General features: G+C 38.0%; 1 protein-coding gene across 1 annotated transcript in view; it reads right to left on the bottom strand.

Moving 5' to 3' along the window:
• Positions 1-26,822, bottom strand: part of SNTG1 (syntrophin gamma 1) — a 399,274-nt gene that overhangs the window by 143,773 nt on the left and 228,679 nt on the right. Inside the window, exons 5-8 of the mRNA XM_081258736.1 lie at positions 11,353-11,409; positions 3,053-3,110; positions 2,193-2,236; positions 2,058-2,099 (exon numbers count right to left, since the gene is read on the bottom strand). Of these exons, the coding sequence (XP_081114862.1) occupies positions 2,058-2,099; positions 2,193-2,236; positions 3,053-3,110; positions 11,353-11,409 (201 nt within the window). The remainder of the gene's footprint in view (positions 1-2,057; positions 2,100-2,192; positions 2,237-3,052; positions 3,111-11,352; positions 11,410-26,822) is intronic.

Genomic DNA, 26,822 nt, shown 5'->3' with positions numbered 1-26,822 from the left:
CAGACTTCTAACAATGGCAGTGAACAGTGTAGGTGAATAAAAGAAAGTCACAGGCACAAACAGCTTACTGTCATACCTTCCGGGGTTGCTTTCTGAATTCGGGTCTCTGGGGGCCCTGACTTGGAATGAGGAATGCGGTCCGTCAGCATGGTACTTAAAACCATCCACACCTCTGAGCTTGCGGTGATCTTTCTGCCCATATAAGTCCCTTCTTAAACATTTAATTAATATCTCAGTCCCACTGAGGTGTAAGTCAGTCTGTTTGCTTAGATAATTAGCAGTGAAGACAAAAGCACCTAATCACTGTTGCAAAGTGAAAGACTGGAAGCAAATAAGAATATCACTACCTTCACTTCAAAGCTGATATGGTTAAACCTCTCAAAAGAGTAAAAGTTTGTTGTGAAGGGCCACGTGCAATTTGCAATACAATCTTAAAACCTTCTTCTTTGAAACAGAATGAACACCATTCGGAAGTGGCATGATTAGCGCATTCTAATCCTTCAGGCCACGTGGCTCTGTTTAATCAAAGCCTCATCACAGTAAGTGTAAGCTTGCTGCTTGCCTCTGAAGGGCAAATTGCAAACAGGACTCCATGGAACAGCGTGCGGTTTGGGAAGAGAATGCACTTGTTTTTGCTCCCTGGACAATGGATTTAAAATCACGTTGTAGTTTTGAAAAAAGACTACAGTTAAAATATCTTTGCTTACAGGGCTATATTTGAAATTTGTGGATATTCAGAGCCGAGTGGTCTGTGATGTGCTGCTTCTCATTTGTCTAAAACTCTGTTCTCAAATATTGCTTTTCCCTGTACCTATTTGACATAAGCCTGAGATCTGAAGTACGTATATTTTATGCGAGGTTCACCACGGGGTGATTTTTCAAAAATCAAGTAGGATTTTTGAGAGAAAAACCGAGCGATGAATATGGACACACCTTGCCTGTCCCACAGAGAACGCTCTCCAGCAGCTCTGCTTGTGGAGCTGGGGCTTTTCAGATGCTCGGAGTTGCCTCTTTGAGGCCTCAAATATGTAAATATATCAGAAGAGTTTTCTCCAAATAGTAGCAGGGCAACGTCTTCACAAACCAAGTGAACTGGAGCTGCGAGAAGCCAAAGGCTTACGGTATTTTCATTTTGTTTGACCCTTGAGTACAAACCTTTACGCATATTTTCTCCTCTCTCCTTTCCCCTGTGAGCTGATATGGAGATTCAGGGAAGGTTCTATGAATGTTATTGAATTAGCCGTGAAAAACGTTTCCCAAACGCCCGACACCGGCTGCTCTTTTCTGCATCATTTTTTATGTCCTCTCTCAGCTCCACAGAAGCTGCTCAACCTGCCAGCTTCTCCCAAGGTGTAGATTAGAGGCCGCTGACAGTGAAACTGCTGGGCCCGTTGTTAAAATACAAATTCCTGGGTCACATAAGCTGAGTGAATGAAAGTATCTGAGGCCGGGCTTCAAATCTGCACGTGACCAACATCCAAGAAAATACCACGGTAGACACGGCTGATCTTTCTGTGTAGCTGTCTAGTGAGCTGAACCTGTGAGCCTTGAGATGAAGCATCTCTAAATGTCGTCTCTGTCTCTGTGTCTCTGTCTCTGTCTCTGTCTCTCTCTCTCTCACACACACACACACACACACGGTCTTTACATGCTCTTCCCATTGCCCCAGCTACTAGGTGAAATTTTACAAACATAAATTTTATTGTTTATAAGCTTCTAAACATTTGCAAAGATTTAGAGATATATTTCACCTAGACATACACTTAGTGGACATGGACTAGTAGGAATTAACTGAAAAACTGGAAAACATAGCAAACGGCCCTCCTTAAGTATTTCTTTGAATTACATTTTGTTCTTAGTGATACTCACTGATCTGTTTCTAATGTACAAAAACCAAAAACCAAACACCAAGTAAGAGGTTATCCGACAGTCTGATAGCACACTGGACCAGCGTCATATTTCCTAATGACTAAAATGGAAAGTTTCCAGCAATGCCCTAAATCCGCATTTGCACATGGGGAAAATTATGATATTATGAAAAAGTAAAGGACACTCACCACTTCTTCATGTCTGCATTTTCTCACATTAATCCCATTTATCTGCAATGGAAAGGGAGACACAGCTTCACGTGGTATATTGTGAATTGACTTTATGTTTTGGTTGCACATGGAAAATAATGGTAAGGTGTATACCTGCAGAATTGCGTCCCCGATAAAGAGCAGTCCTGAGAGCTCAGCTGTGAATGGAGAAGGACCATTGATTAGGCATCGTCTACTTTCTTCACACAGATGAAAGAGTTTTTAATTAAATAAAGTCAAAACTGATAAAGAGAAAAAACTGAATTGTTTTATACGGGTAGCATCTTAAAAGATCCACAGGTAATAGAAATGCAAAACCAATCACATGATTCAACTCCTATGATTGAAACATGAGCTGAATTGAAACACATGCTGTGATAGCTGCATTTCATTCTATCATTTCAGATCTTAGTTGCCAGAAATTGGCCGCGCGTCTGGATGGAGGACTAAACGTTCTCATGTTCTTATGAGAGCATTAAGGCATCTATGAACACGTTTAGAGCTAGACATTCACTCCATCGGCAATGGAATGAGCTCCCTGTTCCTTTTTAGACACTAGGCTGTCTCAGTGGTTTTGGTCATTGTAACAGTTGGTTTACATCTTCAGAGTTTTTCCTGGATGAAATTTCATATGAAGGGCTGAGTTAAATTGCATATGAAAACTGAAAAAATATATATAACTGGAGTTGCCTGTAACTGATGTGACTTGTAAGCATCAGAGCCATTTCTACGCTTACTTGTTAATGAGACACTGTGCAGTCATGCAATCTCTGGCTCACACACAGCCACCTGCTCTACTGTCTTCCCTCCCTGCCCGCCGGGAGGGTAAAGGACTTGGACTTGGCAGTCAGAACCGTCACGTGCTGCCTGGTCATGGGAACCCAGCTGGTCAGTCCCATACGAATTTATGATTCTAACTATTGTCTTGTTCCTCAGTGACAGTGACTCACAGGACAGCCCTCTTAACACTTTACCTCTTTGCTCCTTGGAGATTTTTGAAACGACAACTGGAATGTTATGTTCCGCTCCCCCCTGAAAAGAGAAAATCATATATCGTGCTTTTTAATCTCAAAAATTAAATACACAGCCTTTAGTTAGGAAACTATACAAGTTATGAACAGCATGTGAATGGACACCAAATAGAATTAAAATAGACCCCTGGAATTTTTCTACCAAATAGATTGTCCTCCCAAGAAACTTTTCTGTTTACAATTTCTCAGTGACATGCAATAATTAATAGCAGTTGACTTTGAAAATTTCAATTTTTTAAATTAAGATTGGTGATTCCTTAAGAAAGCATTTCCTCCAGTGTGTAGCAGGGCTGCCCATGGTAGAAATTCTTACTTAGGGTTCCAAACAGTAGATAATTATGTATTTCCATCCCTTGGATGCTGCATGGCTGGAGAGACTACATACACAAATTGGTACAAAAAACCAGACTGTGTATACGCCTGATGGGGAAGGGGTCATTATATTCCTCTTTGTGTGAAAGTGCATACTAAACAATTAACAGAATACAGTAAACTGACAAGAATATTGCAACAGTGCTTTGTCTAATTGACCAAATAAGATAGAAAAAATAAAGAAAAATAAGTAAGCTAAACTTATGTGGATGGAAATAAAATAAATCCCTGAAGTAACTGCATAAACTTATGGTTCTTATATAACAGATTTGAGAAGGTTGAAAGCAATAGTTGAAAAATCAAGTAAGTGCATTAAAGAATAAGATTTCATGTAGAAAACAAGTACAGCACTTTAACATGGGTAGTTGAAAAGATAATCTAAATTTCCATTGGGGTTTCTGTAGCTTCAGAATAAGTAAACCTCCTAAGCCTTTTTTCCTTCAAGGACAAAAATTATTTTAGAACAGACATTTTTTCCCATGAATGTCCAATTTTAGCACTGAGTTGTCAATATATTTAAATATAAGATAGGCAGTAGTTGTAGAGAACAGTAGTGGCTTTCAAGCTTTTCTTGGCAAGTAGTCCTTTCTACTTCTGGGATATTAAGAAGAGGCGTGATAAATAAAATACTGAAAACTGTCTTACCCAGGGTGAAATATCTCAGGTCAGAAATCAAGCCTTGGTAAATTTAAGACAATTGAAATCATATCAAGTATATTTTCAGACCACAACATTATGAGAGCAGATATCAATTACAGTAAAAAAATACAAACACATGGAGGCTAAACAATATACTACTAAATAACCAAGAGATCACTGATGAAATCAAAGACGAAATCAAAAAATACCTAGAAACAAATGACAGTGAAAACATGATGACCCAAAACCTACGGGATGCAGCAAAAGCAGTTCTAAGAGGGAAGTTTATAGCAACACAATCCTACCTCAAGAAACAAGAAACATCTCAGATAAACAACCTAACCTTACACCTAAAGCAATTAGAGAAAGAATAACAAAAAGCCCCCAAAGTTAGCAAAGGAAAGAAATCATAAAGATCAGATCAGAAATAAATGAAAAAGAAATGAAGGAAACAATAGCAAAGATCAATTAAAACTAAAAGTTAGTTCTTTGAGAAGATAAACAAAATTGATAAACTATTAGCCAGACTCATTAAGAAAAAAAGGAAGACTCAAATCAATAGAATTAGAAATGAAAAAGGAGGAGTAACAACTGACACTGCAGAAATACAAAGGATCATGAGCAATAACTACAAGCAACTATATGCCAATAAAATGGACAACCTGGAAGAAATGGACAAATTCTTAGAAAAGCACAACCTTCCGAGACTGAACCAGGAAGAAATAGAAAATTTAAACAGACCAATCACAAGCACTGAAATTGAGACTGTGATTAAAAATCTTCCAACAAACTAAAGCCCAGGACCAGATGGCTTCACAGGCAAATTCTATCAAACATTTAGAGAAGAGCTAACACCCATCCTTCTCAAACTCTTCCAAAATATAGCAGAGCGAGGAACACTCCCAAACTCATTCTACGAGGCCACCATCACCCTGATACCAAAACCAGACAAAGATGTCACAAAGAAAGAAAAACTACAGGCCAATATCACTGATGAACATAGATGCAAAAATCCTCAACAAAATACTAGCAAAGGGAATCCAACAGCGCATTAAAAGGCTCATGATCTTAAGGAGAAACTAAGATGGTGAACAATGAAATCAAACATGCACGGTTGCAGATAGTTTCTAGAGATCCTTGGAACCTGGAAAAAAATTAAGAATACATCTCCATTTCCTAGAATAAGATGCTGGTTAGCTAATATAAATCAAGCACTGATGAAGTTTTACATGATAGAAAGAGAAAACAAACTCATCCAGATATTATGGTTCAGATATTTGGGGGCAGAGAAGAATGTTGTTTATGTCACTCCAGGTTGGTGGTTGTCATCAGAGCATTTTCCTTTAACTGATTTTGCTTCTCACAGTTTTCTGTCCTTGCAGTACTGAATTTAAAGATTTTCTCAGTGCTCAGATTTTTAATGCAGGTTACCATGGTGGGACAGTGGGAAACCTCTCCTCAACGTTGGTCTAGAGATATCGATTTTCTTAGGGTCAGCTCAGCAATCCCATTCTTCCCTCAACACCTGAGACTTATAAATATCTTTTAATAATAAGATATAACTAGCCCCTATTTTATCAACATTCTCCTTTTATATGTAAAATTTCTCCTGAAATTTGAATGGTTTGAGTCCAAAGGTGTTTCTTTTTAACTTTATTTCTTCAATCAGACGTTTGGAGCTCTGAGGGAATTTTTAAGCTAGTTTAAGGAGATCACTTCATTAAATGATTAAGAGAGCTAATTTTAAGACAAAACTCAGGGGATAAAATTGGAACGTAAAATCACAGTGCCTCCATTTATTGAATAAAATGTGAGAGCAGTCCAGCTCTATTAAAGTAAATTAGATTTAGTTCTGAACCTAATTGGGGATATTCAAAGTTTTCCAGACAGAAATCAAATAATGTGACTCACCCTGTTTAAGATAGGTGATAGGCTTCATGTTACACACAGAATAAAATCCAAGGTCCTTAGCATCCCCTGTTATGTGACCTCAGCATCCCCTGAAGCTTTATCCTGGGCCCTTGTCATTCTGAGCTAAAGGACATCTACATATATGGTCCCCTCTGCCTGGAGAGCTGTTTACCTTTACTTTTAACCTCGTATAAACTCTAGCCACATCCAGGAGTTCAGCCAAAGGGCTCCTTCCTCAGTTTCTCCTTACCTGCAGTGATTACTTCTATAGCACTGGATCATGGCTGGGGTTTACGTTTCTCTACATGACACTCTGGTCAATGTCTGCTTTCCTTCTAGAATGTAAAGGGCCTGACGTCAGGGAAGGTTTCCTTTACCATCTTTCCCCTGACCTATCCTGAGTCCCGCCAGGGTGTATGGCTTGAGGCCGCGGTTTAGAGAATAAATGAATTACTTGAGCTCTGTTGATCCAGGGTAAAATGAGATAAGAAAAAGTGAGGTGACATTCTAGAGTGCATCCCAGAAAATATTAAAACACACACCATTCAGTTTTGAGATAGCCTTTCTACAAAGCATAATTAATTTTATAGCTAGATAGGAACAAGGATATAAAGTCCCATCTAAAGCATTTTGTGCATGACTCTATCCAATGATTTTGCCAGTACAACTCTGAAATTCCACTAAATCAAACCCAGAATGTCTTTATAATGCTGGGAATCTTGCCAAATAAATCCTTTCGATTCAATATTTTCATTACAATCAATCAATCAATCAATCATATTCTGGGCTTTGGAAAGAAAAGGATACACAGACCCCAACATTACATATCCATTTAGAGAGTGGGAAATACTTACAAACAGATAATAACAGACAGTAATTAAGGTTTAGAGCCCAGTCAACAGGTGTGGGAGAGGCACCTAAAGGAATATCATCTGAAAGAACATGGACAAATACCCTTATACATTTGAATGCCATGCTTATCTGCCAAAATCACTTAGTCTAGCTCTGGCAAAATTAATGGCTTTCCCACGTAAGTTATGATTGCCTTCACATGGAAATCCAAAATAGGGAATTCTATAGAGGCAGAAGGTAGACTGCTGATTGCTCAGACCTGAGCCGGGGGATGGGGGATAGAAGGTGGATGCTGACGGTATGGGTTTTCTCCTCAGTGGATGAAAATGTTCTAAAACTGACTGTAGTGATGGGTGCACACATCTGTGAATATAATAAAAATCATTGAATTGTACACTCTAAATGGGTAGATTGTATGGTATGTGAATTACATCTCAATAAGCTATTTTAAGTTAAAAAATCATCCTTCAAATGATAATTCATCAGTGGTTTTACCTGATTCTTGGAACTAATGCACACTCTTCTAGCTAAGCTTTATTACCTGCTTATTATCCTCCTATTTCTGTGGTGCAAAGGTATGTACTCTGTACATACCTTTGGGGGAAACAGAAGAATCAGACTCAAATAATGAGAACAGGGCAGAATGAGGAGATGAATGCAAATGTGCCTGTGCTTGGAGCAACACTTGGTATTTAAAGACTTTTGCCCTGAAATCACTAATAAATGAAAATACAGACATTTATGACAACTACTATGAAGATGTATATGTTTATTTGGTAAATATGATATAATTAATACCCAACCCTTGATATTAAGAAATTGTTTGCTTGATGCTGGACATTTCAATCCATTTATTTCAGTTTTAAATAAACCAGAATGTGAATAACTTGGAGAGGAAACATTATTTGTGTTTCCAAATAGAGAGCGTAGAGATAATTTAGTGCAGGTTTTACAGCTATAGAGCATAGTTATTGGGAATAAGGACTATGTCATCAGCTTTGATGGGGGTTGAGGCCCAGCTCTGCCAGTTACAACAAACAGGTCAATTACTTAACCTCTTCTCTTAATACTGAATCTCATTGTCTGTAGAGGTCTAACAACAGTTATCCACCTTCTGGATACTAAAGACCAAAGGAAACAATATAAAGTATTTAGCTCAGAATCTGGCACTTCAAGAGCAGTTAATAAATATTAGCAATTATTGTTTATAAATGATAAGATTTTAATGGTAATAATACTTATAATTTCACTTTGATTGAAGCAAAGTTAAAGATTCCAGATAGAAATCACCTTTGATCACAAACATTTCCCTGATGGACATGGATAACTTATTGTTTAGGTAAGAAAAGCTGACTCTTTTGAAAAATACTCTATAAAACCTTTTTCTAGTAATAATATTCAAAACACTCTTTCTCTAAAAGGTAATTCTTTTAATGACAATGACCGGAGGTATGATTTAATAATATGCAAATGGATGGTATTGCATTTTAAGAGATACAGAAGAAAAATTAAAGCCTCACGGAGTCAAGATGGCAGCTTACTTTAAGGTGATTATATGGTAATTCTTACAAGAAGAATGGGGCAAAAATGCAAGACCATTAGATTCCTTGATGAGAAACTTTGGTGATTACTGGGGGTGTAGTGTGGAGAACATTAATTTATATTTAGAAATGGTAAGTATCTGGATGGTTCAGACAAGCGGACCAGAAAATGCAATGGGAATACTGATGCACCTAGAGCAGAACCAGAGGTCATGTGCAGATCAAGGTGAAGAGGGCATTTCTACAGGGAAGTTGAGGATATAAACCAGGTGGGTGCAGGAGCCTGAGAGCTTCTAGGAGCAGCTTCAGTCTGAGGACACAGAAAAATAGGTGATCATAAGTGGAAAGTTTAGTGATTCTTTTGTCTAGCTTTTGGAGAATGTTTTTTTTTTTTGAAATCTACAAATGTAATTAGAAGAGCTTGGCATTTTAATGAGATGAAAACAAAAACAAAAACTAATACAAGGGGAAAAACACCCAAATTTGTGATTTCTGAGGGATGTTTGAATCAAGGAAGACTGAGTAATGGTAACAGACACGAAGCATCCCAAACATTTGTCAGAAAAGGTCCAAAGTTACAGCAGATATGGGAATGGCTCTAAAAAGTACCACAAGACTAAAAATGGTATAAAAGGGAAGGATTCCTGGAAGACTGAGAAAGGAGTGAGCACCCTGCACAAACCCAAGAAGCCGCTCATGGCCAAGTGTCAGGTCAGCAGGGAGGGCCGGAGTTGCTCTCTGTTCTTTTCTGAGGTCATGGACGGGGCTGGGTCCTGGACAGGGCTGGTCATGGACGGGGCTGGGGATGCACTGTGACTTAGAGACACAGGCGGGACCAGGTGGACATGTGTGCATGCTATGCCTCTAGATCCCACCTTATTGCACCCCAGGGCCAGTCACTAGATTTGCTAAATCGATAGATAAATAAATGGTCAGCATCAAAATACGAATTTTGCATTTAGGCTAGAATACTTTCTTAAACTGTTGCTTATGTATATTTTAATTCTCAGATCTAAAGAAAATAGTGCAAATGGATAAACACAGTTCATCCAATTTACATATGACAGGGTAAAGGGAAAAAGGATTTGTATAAAATATTGCTATTTAAAATAAATAAATGAATGATAAACAAATAATCACATGTTGAAACATGTTAACGGAATGAAAGATAGTTTAAAAATAGAAAAGCAAAGGTCAGAGGTAAGTAGTGAGAAACTTAAAATGGAAAACCCTAAAAGGAAAGTCTTCAGGCTGAATGGATAATATTCTAAATAAAAATATTTATGTTTTTATTTCTGGTTGGTTTGTGTGTCATAAGAATTATAAAATAATTTCATTTTTTGTCAAACCTCTTAATATATGGCACCCATCACAATTCAAATATTACTTCTGTGGCCAGTATTTTGAATGGAAAATATACACTTATTTGATTAAAAAAAACCTCTATTTATTACATGTATAAGAGTTTTGTTTGGGTTGAAATAATGTAAATATTAAACAGAAGTGATTTATTTGGCAAAATTCTTAATGTTTAAAAAATGTCTAGGTTAAAATGTGGTATTTCAGTAAAAATAAGTAACATTGTATTATTGAATTTCACTCTAAATGGAAATAGAACAGAAAGAAAAGAACATTTCCATCCTACACAAAATTCATACAGCTCCACTCCCAGAAAGAGAGTCAGTGCTTATGTCAAATGAAAGCAGCTCTCGTGAATGGATTTTATTCACACTCAGCTCCTGTTCTCTCTTCATGGACATTTACTATCTTCAGTGGTGCCTTTAAATCCTTCATGGCAATCTCAATAAATATGGAAAAAAACAAAAACAAGAAAACTTGTTTCTTGGTTTATTCCCACAACGTCATCTCCACATCCTATAATTTGTCCTACATATCTCCTTAGCCTTAGTTGATGACAGATAGAGTGAAAGTAAAAAATAAACCTTAAAACTAACATTTTATATAGTAATACTCTCATCACTTGACGAAGACCATGCTAGTCCACACTGGTCAGTTTTCTGAATCATTTTCATAATGTCAACTAGAGATGATAGTCACCAAATTTAGAGTTCCACTTTCCAAGCATATGTACCTCAAGCTGTGTTAAAATTTCATGAAATGTACACCTGAGATGTATGATTTTCACCCTACACAGGCAAAATGCCTAACCCAACAACCAAGATAAAGTTAAATTTCATTGATCTCTGCAGAGATACAGGTTTCTAAAGGGCATTTAAAATCATTAAGTTAATTTTTTCAGTATTTATATAACTTTCTGTCCTTTTTTAAAATTTATATTTTGTTTCATTGATGATACACTGCAGGTGTGGTACATCTTTAATAGTCAGTGATATACAGAAAGAAAAGCCCTTTGAAATGTAATAATAACTAGAAAAGAACAGATATGGTCCGTTTTTAAAAGAACTGAGGTGCTAAAACTTTAAATCTATCCTATATACTTGGCACTGGAACATGAGCTTTTACTGATTTCTTAAATAAAAAATGAAAACTGTACAAAAGAAAAAGATGACTAGAACAGAACTAATACTTAACTTACTATCAGACCTTATATGAACCTAAAACGTGTTCGGCTCCTTTCATTGACAGACCAGTATTTCCCGCTCTGGCTGGTTAAAAGATATGCACACCGCAAGACCATATTTGATATTTTAGGTGAAACCGGATAAAGAAAATTAGTGAGTTATATTCAACTCCAGGTAAGGTAAATTTCCAAAATACTTTTCTAAAACTCTTAATCAAAAGATGGCCAAGATTTTTAGACCCTGCTTAATTTCATCTCAGTCCAAATATTGAGGAGTTTGCTACAGCCATTCTTGTCTACTTATCAATCTGCAAAAAGTTAAAGTTCACAGAAACGCGGGCGTTACAGCACAGACTTTGTAAGGATAGACAGGAGAGACGGGATACCTTTATGCTTAATCCAAATCCTCCTACAGTTTGTCTTCTAATGGTCACTGTTCTTTCCTGAAAGACAGATTTAAAAAGTGGTTAGTGTTGCCTGCTACTGTACCTACACACCATTTTCCTCCTCTGGGTTTTGTGCTTGCTCTTCAAAAAAAGGACATTCTGTGACAGCATAAAGGCCCCAAACCTTGCAATAAATGGAGTATTTTGGGATTTTTAAATCGAAGGCTAACAATTTATTTGTCAAGCTAAAAGGGACTGCAGTTTATTAAACTGCGAAATTCTCGAGTTAACTTCTTTCAATGATTTTTTGGACATAGTTTGGAATCTGAACTTTAAAGCCTCTTGTCATTCTCACATTATGTATTCTTGTTGTTGAAAACTAATTCAGCATCACATGGTAAATATTATCTTTGCCAACCAAGGTCATAGCTCCATTACTACCGGTCATGTGGTTTGCGGAGACTTGAGTGCCAGGCTGGGAGACTGCCATGCTTCAGCACATAAATGGTCCATGTGTACGTCTGGGGTTGGAACTCTAAATAAACCAGGTTCCCAATGATTGCTTGTTTGAAAGAAGAATGCACTTTTCAGTTAACTGATAATTATAATAAAATTATCAGTTTTCAAAAGCAGTTCTCTTTTGCCTTCCACAATGGAACCAATCATTCAACCACTGAAACTTAAAAAATCGCAAAGAGCCACATTTGGACAAATCCTTTAGTTTCCAATAAAAAAATCAATATTACTGTTTTATGGTGATCATCTCTACATAATGCATATCTCCTGGCATGCTGAAGGGCTGAGAGCTTTTATTTATAACCTTCTCCATTTATTTATAACCTTCTCAATTTATTTATAACCTTCTCATCTTCTTGAACCTTCCCCTACCTAGAAAGATTTAGACTCCACCCTTCTCCCCTGGTACCTGGAATAGATATTTGTCTTCTGGTCCCTGTGTCTCCACAGAGGCTCAGTTTATTTGGCTACATTATCTACTCCCCTACTTAATAGTCACCTGAGGTATTCCACCTGTGGTAGTTCAAAAAATACATTCTAAACAAATTTTATCATTTTAAGTACAATGGAAAAATACATTTAATAACATTATTTCTTATATATCTTTATATAGAATTCTTTCTGAAGAAAGAAAAGTTACTCTGCACATTTAGATACCTAATTAATATTTATACACATCATATTCCAGTAGCTATAGCACAGAGGAGCTCAAATGCTGGGAGACTCAGAGGGATAAGTTGATTAAATGGTCGTCTTCAGTCTTACCAAACAGACAGGCAAGCTGCTTTCCCACTGCCTATCAAACTAAACTAAAGTTCTTAGACGGCACATTTATTTTCTTAATTCTTCTCTGTAAGGAATAAATACTTGACTCCTTAAAATAGTATCAAAACCAAGGGTACAGTTAGCTCAGAAAACCCACATCAACTGTCTCAAAATAAAGATTTCAATCTGTCAAAGCAAGTGCATTTTCAATAGCAAATGGTATCATCTAAAGTTTCTAGAACATCTTCCATAGCAATCATTAGCCACAAGGGCAATTTGGTGAGTAAACTCTCCTGAGCAGCAGAGTGCGGGCTGAAGCCCAGCTTTTTTCTGAAGGAAGGGCAAGCATGCAGGTTATTAAAGGTCTAAGCAGCGCCTTCATTCATCTTGTACAACACTGCCTTCCAATCTTTGGTGAATATTTAGCACGTGTTCCAAATTGGATACAAAATTGCTGATGCAGAGAAGAGTTTGACTAAAGAGTCAGCAGAACCTGTGGAAAAGCTCAGAAGCAGCACTTATTTTAATGTTTTTTAAACACACAGGTACACACGCATGCTCTTGCGAATGTAGACAGCACCTCTAGACGCTACTGCTTCATTAGCTGACTCGTAAGGAAGTGGGGAGAGACGGGCAGGATGAATTACTTCGTGTTTCAAAGCCAAAATTTTAAATTGGTGCCTGCAGGTAGCAGGAGGCATGGAAAGGCACAACTCTGTTCAGATGGTACCTGCTGACACCCTCCTGGTCATCTGTATGTCATGTCAGCGGTGCCCTCCAGCCCCTCCCCACCTGCCCACGTTGGGGTGTCCCTCCTGCCCCAAAAATCAGAGGAAAGAAAGGGATGTTAATGAATTGTTTCAGCTGCTCACCTCATAAATCAGAGGGTATCTGGAAGCTGCTGTGGAGCTGTATTTAGTTAACACAGTGTGAGTTTCATAAAGATGTTGCCTAGCAACAAGGCACCATCCTTTGGGAAACCAAGTATAATTGGTTGTTTTATTTCTTAAAACGCACATTGAGAGTGCTCCCACACACTCATATATACGACAAGACTTCATTTATTCTTCCCACTCCTTACAAAATGAAAGGATGGAGCTCAAGAGTAGTATCTGCCTGTATGAAGCTATGCCACACACCTCAATTCATTCATGCTATGGACAACATGTTGAAGTGCTTAACTTGCATTATATAAAAACATAATTATTATCACCCCTGCCCTCTGGAATATTATATTTGACATACTCCCTGTGTTTACTGTCTGAACTACATGGGAACCAACATACACATGTTACCAAACAGAACACATTGCTCTTACATATCCCAGGAATGGACGTTTTTGAGACACGCAGTGAAAAAGAGGAGGGAGTGGTGAGAATAAGGCAGAAACTAGAGAGACTGCAATGAAGAACTGTACTGATTCTGCCTGCTGGGAACAAAGAAGATGCATAGGAAAGGAGAGAGGGAAAGTCATGAGCTCTTTTCGACAATTCAGGAAGAGTAACTAAGCCTCAAAAAGGAATAAGAATAAAATGGTAGCTTCTAATCACCAAAAATCTAAATACTATGTGCCCTTATATATACAGTGGAATATTACTCAGCCCTAAAAAGAAACGAAATTGAGTTATTTGTAGTGAGGTGGATGGACCTAGAGTCTGTCATACAGAGTGAAGTCAGTCAGAAAGAGAAAAACAAATACCGTATGCTAACACGTATATATGGAATCTAAAAGAAAACCCGGTACTGATGAACCTAGTTGCAGGGCAGGAATAGAGATGTAGTTATACAGAATGGACTTGAGGACACGGGGTGGGAGGGGGAAGCTGGGGCGAAGTGAGAGTGGCACCGACATACACACACGACCGAAGGTAAAGTAGTCGGCTGGTGGGGAGCAGCCGCATAGCACAGGGAGACCAGCTCGGTGGTGCTTTGTGACCACCTAGAGGGGGGATAGGGAGGGTGAGAGGGAGACGCAAGAGGGAGGGGATATGGGGATATATGTATGCATATGGCTGATTCGCTTTGTTGTGCAATAGAAACTAACACGGTATTGTGAAGCAATTATACTCCAATAAAGATCTATTACAAATAAATAAATAAATAAATAAACAAATAGTATGTGCCCTTACGGGTCTCATAGCCCTCGTGATTGTTTATTAAAATACACCGTGACCTTGACTGTTTCTTTCTCTAGTTTTCTGAGTTCTGAACCTATGTCTTGTTCACAGTTGTAGCCTTAGAATTTAGCATCGGGCCTAAATCAGTTAATCATCTGCTAAATGAATAAAGAGTTTTTTTCCCAAACATTTTCATTTCAAACACGTAATCATCACAACATCCCACCTGCGTAGGCAATATTTTTCCAATTAAGAGTGAAAAAACTAAAATGCAAATGAGTTACAGTCACTTGGCCAAGATCCAAATCATGATTGAAATGAAAGTGTCTCTGATTCCCACCACCTTTTCCATCACACAGGCCCAAGACAAGATGGAGAAATAAGATGAAAGAAGCAAAGATACTGAAAAATATGGAGCAGAAAGGGAAAGCGTCGTCAGAAACAACGCTCTTCCTCTGAGCCTGGGACTGAGGCCAGCACAGCCCCCGTCGAGCACTACCGACCTTCAGCTTGTGTTTGAAGTTATAGTTACAGCGCAGCAGAGCAGCGATAGGGGATGAAAGGCCTGCGGGCTAGAGAGGGAGAAAGGAAACCGCCTTTGTTCTTTGTCTGTGTAGAAAATCCCAGAGAACCAACAAAAATCTCTTGGAACTAATACGCAATTACAGCAAGGTCGCAGGAGACACAGTTAATATACAAAAGTCAACTGCTTTCCTGTATATCAGCCATGAAAATTGGAACTTGAAATTAAAATCACAGTACCATTTACAATAGCCCATTAAAAAGGGAATACTTTGGTATAAATCTAACAAGTAACGTTTTCTATGTGGAAAACTATAAAATTCTGAGGAAAGAAATCAAAGATGATCAAGATAAACAAGGAGAGATATTTTATATTCATGGATTAGAAGACTCAATATTTTCAAGATATCGATTCCTCCTAACTTGATCTATGGAATCAATACAATCCCAATAAAAATCCCAGCAAGCTGTTTGTGGGTATCAAGAGGCCACCTCTCAGACGCATATAGAAAGAACCCCTAATGGCCAACACGAAGTTGAAGCAGGAGGCCCAAACCAGAGGACATGGGGTCCCTGATTCAAGACTTGCTATAAAGCTACAGGAATCAAGACAGCGCAATTTTTTTGAAGACTAAACATATAGATCACTGGAACAGAACAGCAAGCCCAAAAATAGAACCAAGAAAAAAAACAGAGTCAATCTGATCTTGACGAAGGAACAAAGGCAATTCAATGGAGAAAAGGATAGTCTTTCAATAACAAAAAAAAAAAAAAGAAAGAAAGGAAGGAAGAAAGAAAGGAATCCAAACATGAATGTTATCCTTTCACAAACGTTAACACAGACTGAATCACAGACCTAAACATAATCACAATCTTATATAAAAATTCTAGGAGAAAACCTGTATGACTTTGGGTTTGGCAATGAGCTTTTAAAAGGAACACCAAAAGCACGGTCCATAAAAGAAAAAATTTGATGTTAGGAAATATTAAAATTGAAAACTTTTGCTTTGCAGAAGATACCGTTAAGAGGATGAAAAAAAGTCACAGATTGGAAGAAAATATTTGCAAAATATCTATATTATAGGAACTTGTTTCCAAAATATGAAAAGAACTCAACACTCAGCGAGAAAACAACCAACCTAATTTTAAAAATGCTAAAATATTTGAGCAAACACCTCATCAAAGAATATACAGATAGCAAGAAAGCTCTTGAAAAGGTACTCAACAAAATTTATTAGTGGGTTGCAGGTTAAAAAATGAGATAATATTACACACCTTTTAAAATGGCTAAACCCCAAAACGTTGACAATATCAAATGCTGGGGAGGATTCTCATCACTAAGAATTCTCATTCCTTGCTGGTGGGAATTCAAAAAGAGAGTTCAGGGGTCTCTTACAAAGCTAACACAGTGCAGGAATTGCACTCCTAGGTATTTACTCAACTAATTTTAAAATTTATGTTTACGCAAAAGCTGCACGCAAATGTTTATAGCAGCTTTATTCATAACTGCCAAAAACTGAAGTGACCAAGATGTTTTTTATTCATAGAATGAACAATAAATAAACAAACGAACAAATAAATAAAAATGAGCTATCCAGCTCCAAAAAGACATGGAGAAAACTCAAATGGATATCACTAAGCAAAAGAAGCCAGTCTGAAAAGGATATATACTCTGATCCCATCTGTAAGACGTTCTGAAAAGGCAAAACTAAAGGACAGTGAAACGACTAGTGGTTGCCAGGAGTTCGGGCAGAGGCAAGAGGTGGAATGGATGAAGCACAGGGATTTATAGGGCGAGGAGACCATTCTTTATGATACAGCCATACGGACACATGCCACTGTGCATTTGTCAAACCCCACAGAACTTCAGAGAAAAAGCAGTCCACCTTCACATATGCACATCAGGAAGCTAGGTGGCCCAAAGCGAACTGTGACAAGTAATCTAACTGCATTACAGGTGTGCATCAGCCCCTTACCGAGAGGGCTGGGAAAACGCGCTGCCTGAGCGACTTTGGAAACGAGTGGCGTCTGAGAGACACAGGCTACGGGCTGAGACCCTCCTTGATGAAGCTGTCCCACGCGAGGGTGTAGTGACAATCCTGACACTGCTATGCATGCATACTGAGATTAAAAAAGCACCTGTGGGGGACCAGCTTCTCACTGTGGGGTGGGAATTTACAGACACAAGCAGGGGGACAGCTAGAACAGTCCATGGGCAAGGAAGACAGTGGGGAGGTATCAGTATGAACCCATGTTTAGCTTAATATAGATAGAGGTGGTTGCATATAGAAATACTCATAGATAAGTGAATATACAAAGGTTATTGTCTGTCTTTTTAAAAATGGCTCTTCAGGGCTGTAATTCATATACCTTAACACCAGCCACTTAAAGTGTACAACTTAGATGCTTTTAGTAGTTTCACATCCATCATCACAATCAATTTTAGGACATTTGTATTCAATGTTCCAAAATGTACCTAGAACCCCTCACTCCTGATTCCCCCCCCCATTCTAACCTTAGGCATTTAATCTATGTTCTATCTCTATGGATCTGCCTATTATGGACATTTCACATAAATGAAATTACACAGTATGCAGTCCTTTGTGTCTGTCTTCTAACTATGATGTTTTTAAGGTTCATCCATGTTGTAGCACGTATCAATACTTCGTTTCTTAAATTGTCAGATAACATTCTACTGTATGGGTATACCACACTTTATTTATCCCTCCCTCCACATTTAGGGTGTTTATAGGATTTGGCTACTAAGAATCATGCTGCTATGAACATCTGTGGACATGCGTGCTCCTTTTTCCCAAGTATATACCAAGGAGTGACAACTGGGACTGCCAGGCTGTTCCAGTGAAGCTGGACATTCTATGTTCTCACCAGCCTTGTCCGAGGATCCCAGCTTCTCCACATCTTCAGGACCACTTGTTCTTATCTGTTTTTTTGATTATAAACATCCCAGTGGATATAAAGTGTACCTCATTGTGGTCTTCATATACATTTCCTTGATGGCTAATGATGTTGAGCATTTTTCCCTTTCCTTATTGGCCAATTATACACCTTTTTTGTAATAAAAACATCTATTCAAATCCTTTGCTCATTTTTTATTGCCCATTTTATTAATGAGTCATAAGTTTCCGACTGAAAGATATTCTTGAAAGATATTTTTGGCATATATAGAGAAATCTGGGTTGATAGTTCTTTCTCTTCAGCAGTTGAAAAATACCATGCCACTTCCTTCCAGTTACCATTGTTTCTGGGGAAAACTCTACTATCATTTGAATGGTTTTTCCCCTATTCCTAAAGTATTATTGTTTCTTGCTGCTTTTAAGGTTTTTTTTTTTGTCTTTAGTTTTCAGGATTTGACTATGATGTGTCTTAACACAGGTTTCTTGGGTTTATCCTTTTGAGATCTGCCCCACTTCTTTAGGTTTATGTAAGTTGCAAAATTTGGGGAGTTTTCAGGCATTATTTCTTCAAGCACTGTTTGAGCTCTGACCTCTTTCTCTTTTCCTGGGACTCTGATGATATAAACGCTGGATCTTTCATTATAGTCTCATGGGTCCCTTATTTTTTTCAGACCAATTTTTCTCTTTAGTTCAGAAAGGGTAATTTTTATTGTTCTGTCTTCAAGTTAATTGGTTCTTTCCTCTGTCCTCTCCATGCTGCTCTTGAGCCCATCCACTGAGTTTTTATTTCAGTTGAATTTTCAGTTCTACAATTTCCAGTTGCTTTTTGCTGAGACTTTCTCTTTTCTCATTTGTTTCAATGTTGTTTGTAACAGACCTGAAACCATTTTATGACAGCTACTTCCCAATCCTTGTTAGATAATTGTAACATCTGTGACATTTCAAGGTTGGCATCTGTTGATTGTCTTTTCTTATTCGAGGTGAGAATTTCCTTGTTCCTGCTGGTCATAGGTGGGAAAGTTCCAGCTGCTCCAGGCCTCCGCTCACAAGAGCCTGGGTGGGAAGTGCAGGGCTGCCTGGTCACTGCTCCCTGAGAGGCCTCCACTGTGGTCTCACCATCAATGCGCTACAGTAAATCCTGACTTTCCACGAGGCCTCCTCTGGTACTTCTCCAGGGCAGGTTGGAGGAAACATCGTATTTTTAAACAGCAGATTTCTCTATCTGTGGTACAAAACAACTGATGAAGTCAGTTCCAAGGGAGAAAAATAGTAAATATACCAATGACAAAAATGACAGTTTTGACCAAAACTTTCACTATTTAATCTATTATGTTAAACATGTAGGATAGTATTTACATAAATAATATAGGCCTTATTTTCACATTATTATTTATTTCATTTCACCTAGTTTGTATGCGTCGTCATTTCCAGAACAATGCAAATTTTAGTCTATCAATCTATGTTTAATTTCACTGAAGTATTACAAATTTAATTAAAATAATTTATATGAAGCAATATAACCTTCATAAACCTATGAACTTTAGATATCCTCAGGCTCCTTTTCACCAATACCATATTAAGAGCCCTTTGGTTTGAAGCAATAATAATGAAACTCCTTTGCATCTGAAAAGGACTGACTCACAGAATGATTCTTTTGAGGTGAGAAGTTTTGTTTTTTAATATTATACAGAAAGATTACTTATCCAGTTTAAATTGCTCATCCAGGATAATCATTAGAGGCAAAGTGAATTAGAGAAAGGGACAAATATCCAGATCAGTAGGAAACAACTATGACCTCACGTGAGGTTATAGAACTGAGAGGAATACAAGTTAGAAATGGTTAGAAAGCGGGAAGAAGGGACCCAGGCTTTATTTTTCATCTCTACAATCTTCTACGGTAATGTGGTCACATTCAACGCTGTCACAGCCTATTCTGTAAATTAGATGTTCTCTCCTTCTCACTCGCAGGAACTGAGATTCAGAGAAGGAAGTTAACTCACACAGGGTCACAAAGCTAGCAAATGGCCAGGCTGAGACGACAAGCCAGGTCTGTCTGAGTTTAGAGCCAATAGATTTTCCACCGTAACAAGGGAGGGAGAAAAGTGGCTCGTGGTGTGTGTAAGAATGAACATTTCTACCATTATTTGCCCATTTTGAATTTGGCTCCGGATGAAAGATTTAAAAGCTAATTCTCCTGAGAATTTGTAAACATGAATTGGTCTACATGTGACTTTGAGATTATATTCAGTCTACCTGTGTGGTCTCGAATCCCCAGTGGAGAATTTAGTTTAAAGAATACTTGGGTCACCATAAACATAAAATAATAGGGATTTAAAAATATACTATTAATAAGGGACACACCCAGATTGGTGACTGTAGGCTGATTCAAGTTGGCAGATAAACTACATTTCAAACCAAATAAATTAGCAATCTGGATTGAGACGCTATGGTTATTAAGGTGGCAAAATCTATTTTGTGTATGTCCAATGTATGACAACCATAATAGGATTTATAAATTAGAAGACTAATTCACTATGTATTATGGTGATGACTTGTTATTCTGTCTATTCAAGCATTGCATTCACTATTTCAAAAAAGGTGTTTGTTATTATTCTTACATACTTTTATTTCAGTAACTGTGCATGTAATCATTATAATATATTCAGGCATACAACTTGATGTTTCTTACAAAGACTCAGTGGCAATAAACTTCAAAAGTAATATAATAAAGAAATGATATTTTTGTTCTAAAAATGAAAGATTTAAGACTTGTCAATACATGTGCTTTATATGTAAGAAGCAAATCTTTTGTTAAAGTTGTTTTGAGGGTAAAAGAAAACTTACGGTGCAGGATAGATAAACGCCTTTAAAAATCTGCATTTTACACAGTGTGTTAGGCATGATGTCCTTAATAGCCTTTATATACATTGTATACCTAACGACGATCTCGTGAGAAAAATTAGCTCAGTTTATAAAGTGTACTTCTCCCTTTTCTTTACCAATATTGTTCTTGGGTAAATATCATCATTCATTTTCTTTTTCATTTGGAAGATTCTTCAACTAATAACACCAGACTGTCTACTGCATGTGGTCTGTGTGTCACCATCCCAGGAGCTGCCAGGATCATGACCTCGTTGTTGCCAGGTCACCACTGCTGTTGCTGGTGACCTATCACAACTGCTGCCACTGAGGGACCATCCCCATGTGGCCAACACCAGGGGTCTGGAGACAACATCTTTACTGGAACCAGCCTTCCTTCCAGGACCTCCTCATCTACTGCAGCTTAAGCCCTGGGAAATTTAGGAACATCAGTGGCCCCAGGGGTGACTGTTGACTGTTGCAAAAAACAAACACCACAGGAGGAGCAGGAGAGAAGGGTTCCAGCACGTCTTGTGAAGTTAGCAACCTCTCTGACAACGACAGAGAAAGCACTCTAGGCTCAAGATCATCCTTCGTTCATCCTTCTTTTATAAAATCACAGCGAGCTAGACCACAGTGACCTACCTATAACTTTTTTTTTTTAATTTTTAGAAGTATCCATACCCTCTCCTTTCCTAATCTCATTAGCAGCATTTTTGGAATGGCTGTCTCCAAAATAGAACGGGTTAAAAGGAGAAGCAGACACATAAAATACCCTTCATTGCTTCATTCGTAAATATAAAATCAAACGTAAAAAAGAGCAGGATTAAGCCGATAGCTTCTGTTTTGATTTTACTTACTAGTGACCCCTTTTACCTCTAAAACTGACTGGGGAAAAATCAAATATATTTACTTAGAATAGATCGAATTTTATTGCATGCTCTAATAGGTACTTGTTGGCATTGAGATTTCTTTTTTAAATTTGAAAAATATGTATAATGTGTATGTTGTGCGTGTGTGTGTGTGTTCACAGATTCTGATTTCTGTATTAAATGGCTCTTTGATGGGAAAACAGAGAAAAAAAATCTGAGCATATACATACCATCCATCCATCTTAGATGACCTGGTGAGAATTCACCCCAGTGAGCACACAACCTACTGTAGCTGCAACCTCTCTCCTGATCAAATTTTCCACAGATAAGGAACCTCACCCCCGACTTCTCTGCATCCCATCCCATCCCATTCCATCCCATCACATGTGGAGTGAACACTGACTCTTATCACGAAAGGCAGATATTAGCTCCTCTTAACGTTGCCTTCAGGAAATTATGGTTTCACATGTGGGATTACTAACTGCATGTTTTCTCCCACAAGGAAAACTAAAGGAAGTTGCTTAACTTTGTTGATTCTAAATCCTAATGACACTCATTAGAACTCTACTGATTATATTGATGCTATATATCTGGTCGTTCTGCCACATTTAGACTTTAATCTCCAAGATTTTCTTATCTTCTACTGGCAACACCTTTGAAACTGGTGTCTCTGTGATGAAATATGCGGCCATCTCATATTGATTTTAGTCTCATTGGCGTTTTAAAAATATTTTGCCAACATTTCAAACCAGCCTTGGCTAAATTTGATGTTCCTTCAGGGCAGCATTGTCCCGGGGACAGACACAGCTTCCTCTGACTTAGGGGGCGGGTCACTCAGGAGACTGACAGGGACCGAGCATTCAATTTCTGAGCACAAGGGAAGGTGATTTCTTCCTCTTATAGTAACTGAAGATTTCATATTTCTACCTGATGGACAATTGCTCTGTATCATTCTGATATATGTAACATATGTGTATATATATATGTAATATATATATGTAATATACCTTTTCCAAAAAGAAAAAAAAGGAGAAAGAAGGAAGGAAGGAAGGAAGGGAAGGAAGAAAGGAAGAGAAAGAAAGAAAGGAAGGAAGAAAGAAATTGACCACTACTCTTTTATTAACTAGACGAAAGAAAGGGCAACCCCGTGGGAACAATTTAATCAGCCTTGACATCCAGAACCATGATTCAGGATAATTTAAATGGTCTGTGACAAAAGAATAGCTAAGAGTCTGCAGAATGTCCATTTTCTTTAGTTAGCAGGAGCCTGTTGATTTAGGACCCGGTGTGACTCCACAGGATGTTGGTGAGAAGTGTGGTGGAAGCTCAAGTTCAGCATTATTCACCCTAACAAAACACTCAGAAACAAGTCTGTTAATAAGCTACAAATTAAATCTACCCGCTAAGCCACTACCCAGGGAGCTGCTTGTATGACACTCGCAGTAGTTTTCTTCTGACATCATACATGACAACACTGTTAAGATGATGTCTTCAATGTTATTGCACAATCAATGATAAACTTTAAAACTTCCTGTTTTATGATAAAATTGTTCTGTCAAATTCAATTTAACATCACTTATTGAAAAGGGGACAACAGGCCCAAATGGAGTCCCTTGTGCTAAGCCCACGTCACCAGACACTTAACACTTAACCTGAGTGCAGTTTCAGTCTCTCCCAGGACTATCGCATGGTTTAACCACTCAACCTGGAATTCGCTGCTCAGTGCTAGAGAGTAATCCTCCCCACAGACCCCTAAAACTCCCCTTAGGAGGGTGACCTTCCCTGAAACAAAGCATTCTTTGTTAATAATTTCCTTTTTCTTCCCCCATTCCACCTTTAAAAACCATTCCCCTTCTGCAGCTCAGTGGAGCGCCTTTCTATTTGCCAGATGGGGTGCCACCCAATTCATGACATTTTGAATAAAGCCAATTAGCTCTTAAAATTTACTCCATTGATTTTCGTTATTTATCAGATTTGGTGCCCACGGCAGGACCAGAGGAGACTTTTGAAGGCTTTGGGGACAATGAGAAACACAGATGTGGTTCCAGAGAAGCCTCTGAGCTCACTGTCTTCATCACCGTTTCTGAGAGCTCTCGGTTCCGAACTCGGTATCTGATCCACTTTCTCATCCAGGGCTGAGTGGGCCAGCTTGAGCAGAGGCAGAGGGCTCCATCCAGAACCCCAGTCCCCGGCCCTGGGTTCAGTCTGCATTTCCCAGTTGTCTGGGGCCCCATTCTCCAGGTCCCCTCCCCAGTCCCCACTTACAGGGCTCTGATGGTTCATTGCTGGGAATTGCTGGTGGTGTGTTAAGCTGCATGAGCTTGTTTGTCTTGTTTTGTGTAGATAAAGGCTATTGCTAATGGAGATCTTGGAAGCCAAAAAAAAAGCCACAAAAATTGGTGGGGACGAGTCAAGAATTTAAGAGCTGTGAGAACGCTTGCCACCAAACCCTCCTGTGTTAGGATAAGACTCCTTTGTTAGAATAATGGGTCAGAACAGGTTAGACTGACGCTAGGTCACCCGCCAACCTCAAGAAAATTTCTGTGTGACGAAGTACACAGTAAAGCATCACACAATCTCCGGCCCAGCAGCACATCCCTTTCAAGTATTGGTTTGGCTCGAAGAGAACTGAAGGCTTAGCTTAAAAAAGATAAAATAAACCAACCAACAAATAAATAAATAATAAAGATGGGAACCTTAAAATCCAAACACTTAGAGACCATTGTAGGGTTATTATTTGGCTTAATTCAAACATTGTTGCGTGTTAGGAACAGGAAGTCTGGAGGAGAGGGAGAGAGATGGGGGAACAGCGTGCCAGTGGAGCAGTCGGAAGACGCAACATTTACCAGTTAAACTCACAGTCTTGCATGGGCACCACTCATGGTGCCACAAAACAATGACAACAGTCACATCCAAAATCACTGATCACAGATTACCGTAAAATACAATAATAGCCAAAACATTTGAAATATTGCAAGTACTACCAAAATGTGACTCAGAGACATAAAGTGAGCAGATGCTGTTAAAAAAAGGTACTAATAGACTTGCTCAACACAGGGTTGCCATAAAACTTCAATTTGTAAAAAATACAGTATCTGTGAAGTGCAATAAGGCAAAGTGCAGCAAAATGAGGTATACATGTAGCTTCATTAAAAAAAAATTCATTGCAAAACACTAATAAAATTTTAAGGACATAAGAGGCAGCCCCCCCAAAAAAGAGAAAGACTATGAGGCTGACCCCTCTCTCCTCCTTTGCTGGAGTGCAGTACTTGCTCTACTAACCTGTCTGAATTGTCTTTTACCTCTGAAGAGAAGCCTCGACCATAAACATAGCCAAGTCAGCGGCCTTACAAACACTGTATCTACCCTCAAAGGGGGACCCCCATTTGGGCCCCTCCCAAAGCTGACAGGGCTCTGAGGGCTTTCTGGGAGACTGCTGCATTATTTCCTGAAACAACTATGAAAAACAGAAATTAAAATTTAAAAAGAAAACCTTCTAAAGCCTTGTAAAGGGTTTATGGGTGGATCAACCTATGATGTCATTTAAGTGGCAAACAAATTCCTTGAAGAATTAAAGGCAACTGTCCTCATCTTACAAATCGTTGCAAATCTAAAACTGCCACTAAAGAGGCAATTCAAAATTTACCTGTTTCTTTTTACCAATTCCCAAACTTCCCCTATTTATCTTAAAAGGCTTGTAACTTGCATTCTTTCTCTGTGCCTCTAAGATGTAAATGTTAAAGTACAAACTTCAGAGAGGTCATGCTTCTCCGAAAAAAAACAAAAGAGGGAAAGGTCATTTGAAACTTAGTTTTAGACATTCTGTGCAGGTAGCCTTTACTTATTCCATCTTCCAGAAAAGCAACTTAGATCCAACTTCTTTTGTAACTAGTAAAACAGAATCTATGAGGTCTCAGTTTATGTCTGTCTATATGTTTATGTGGGTATATGTATATGTACCTTATGTGATATTTTTCTACCACTGATGGTACTGCAAAAAATAATTAGTAAAAAGGCTCTATTTAATTGGCTTAAATAAAACAAAGCTCTTATATAAATGAAATTCTCAGAAATATAACAGAAACTAACCCAAATGAATTTCAGATTCATGTGATATGGGAAAATATAAAAGCTAGTTTAAGGTTGTTGGTTTAATTGAAATAGGCATGACTTTAGAGTTATCAGCATTAAATAAAACTTCTATTCTACCTGAATTTACTAACCAAATTAATTCATGTTATCTCTATTACAAAAATTGTCAGCCAGAAAAATAACTAGAATAATGACTGACATTGTCCAATGTCTAATGAAATGTTTCTGGGTAGTCCTTGTAAGAATAATTTAAATAAATAGATGTACGTAGGATAAAAACTTTTTAGGAAAACTTTTTAATTTCCCTAAGTGTTTTTGAAAACCTGAAACCTTAAAGTTTTGCTAAGTTAAATGATGAGTTAAGTTAAATTCTTTGAATATCCACATCATTTCCAAACAAGATAAAATACTGAAACACTAATTATTGGAGACAGGTTTATCCACTTCCACTTCCTTTTACAGAAAAACTAAAGATATTTGGGTTTATTAATAAACAAGTCCCGTGCCATGCTGAGAAATTTACTAGTCCCGTGCCATGCTGAGAAATTTACTATGAGAAAACACACATTTCTAGAAATTATAAAAAATAGTTACAGATTTACAGATTTATAAAAAATATTTACAAGCCACAGAATGCTAATGTAAAAGTTCACAACTGTTTACTTATTTATTTTCACTAAGAATTAAAGCTTTTTAGGATTAAAATTTCTAATATATGGAGTTAAATCTACTAGAAATTATAAGAGAAACAACTCTGGATGCAAGGAAAATAGATGTGGTTTGGGGTAAAAAAAGGTATGGATATGGAGATT

This window comes from Mesoplodon bidens, assembly GCF_964165515.1.
Source record: "Mesoplodon bidens genome assembly, chromosome: 16".
NCBI lineage: Eukaryota > Metazoa > Chordata > Mammalia > Artiodactyla > Ziphiidae > Mesoplodon > Mesoplodon bidens.
This window is presented reverse-complemented; position numbering and strand designations above follow the sequence as displayed.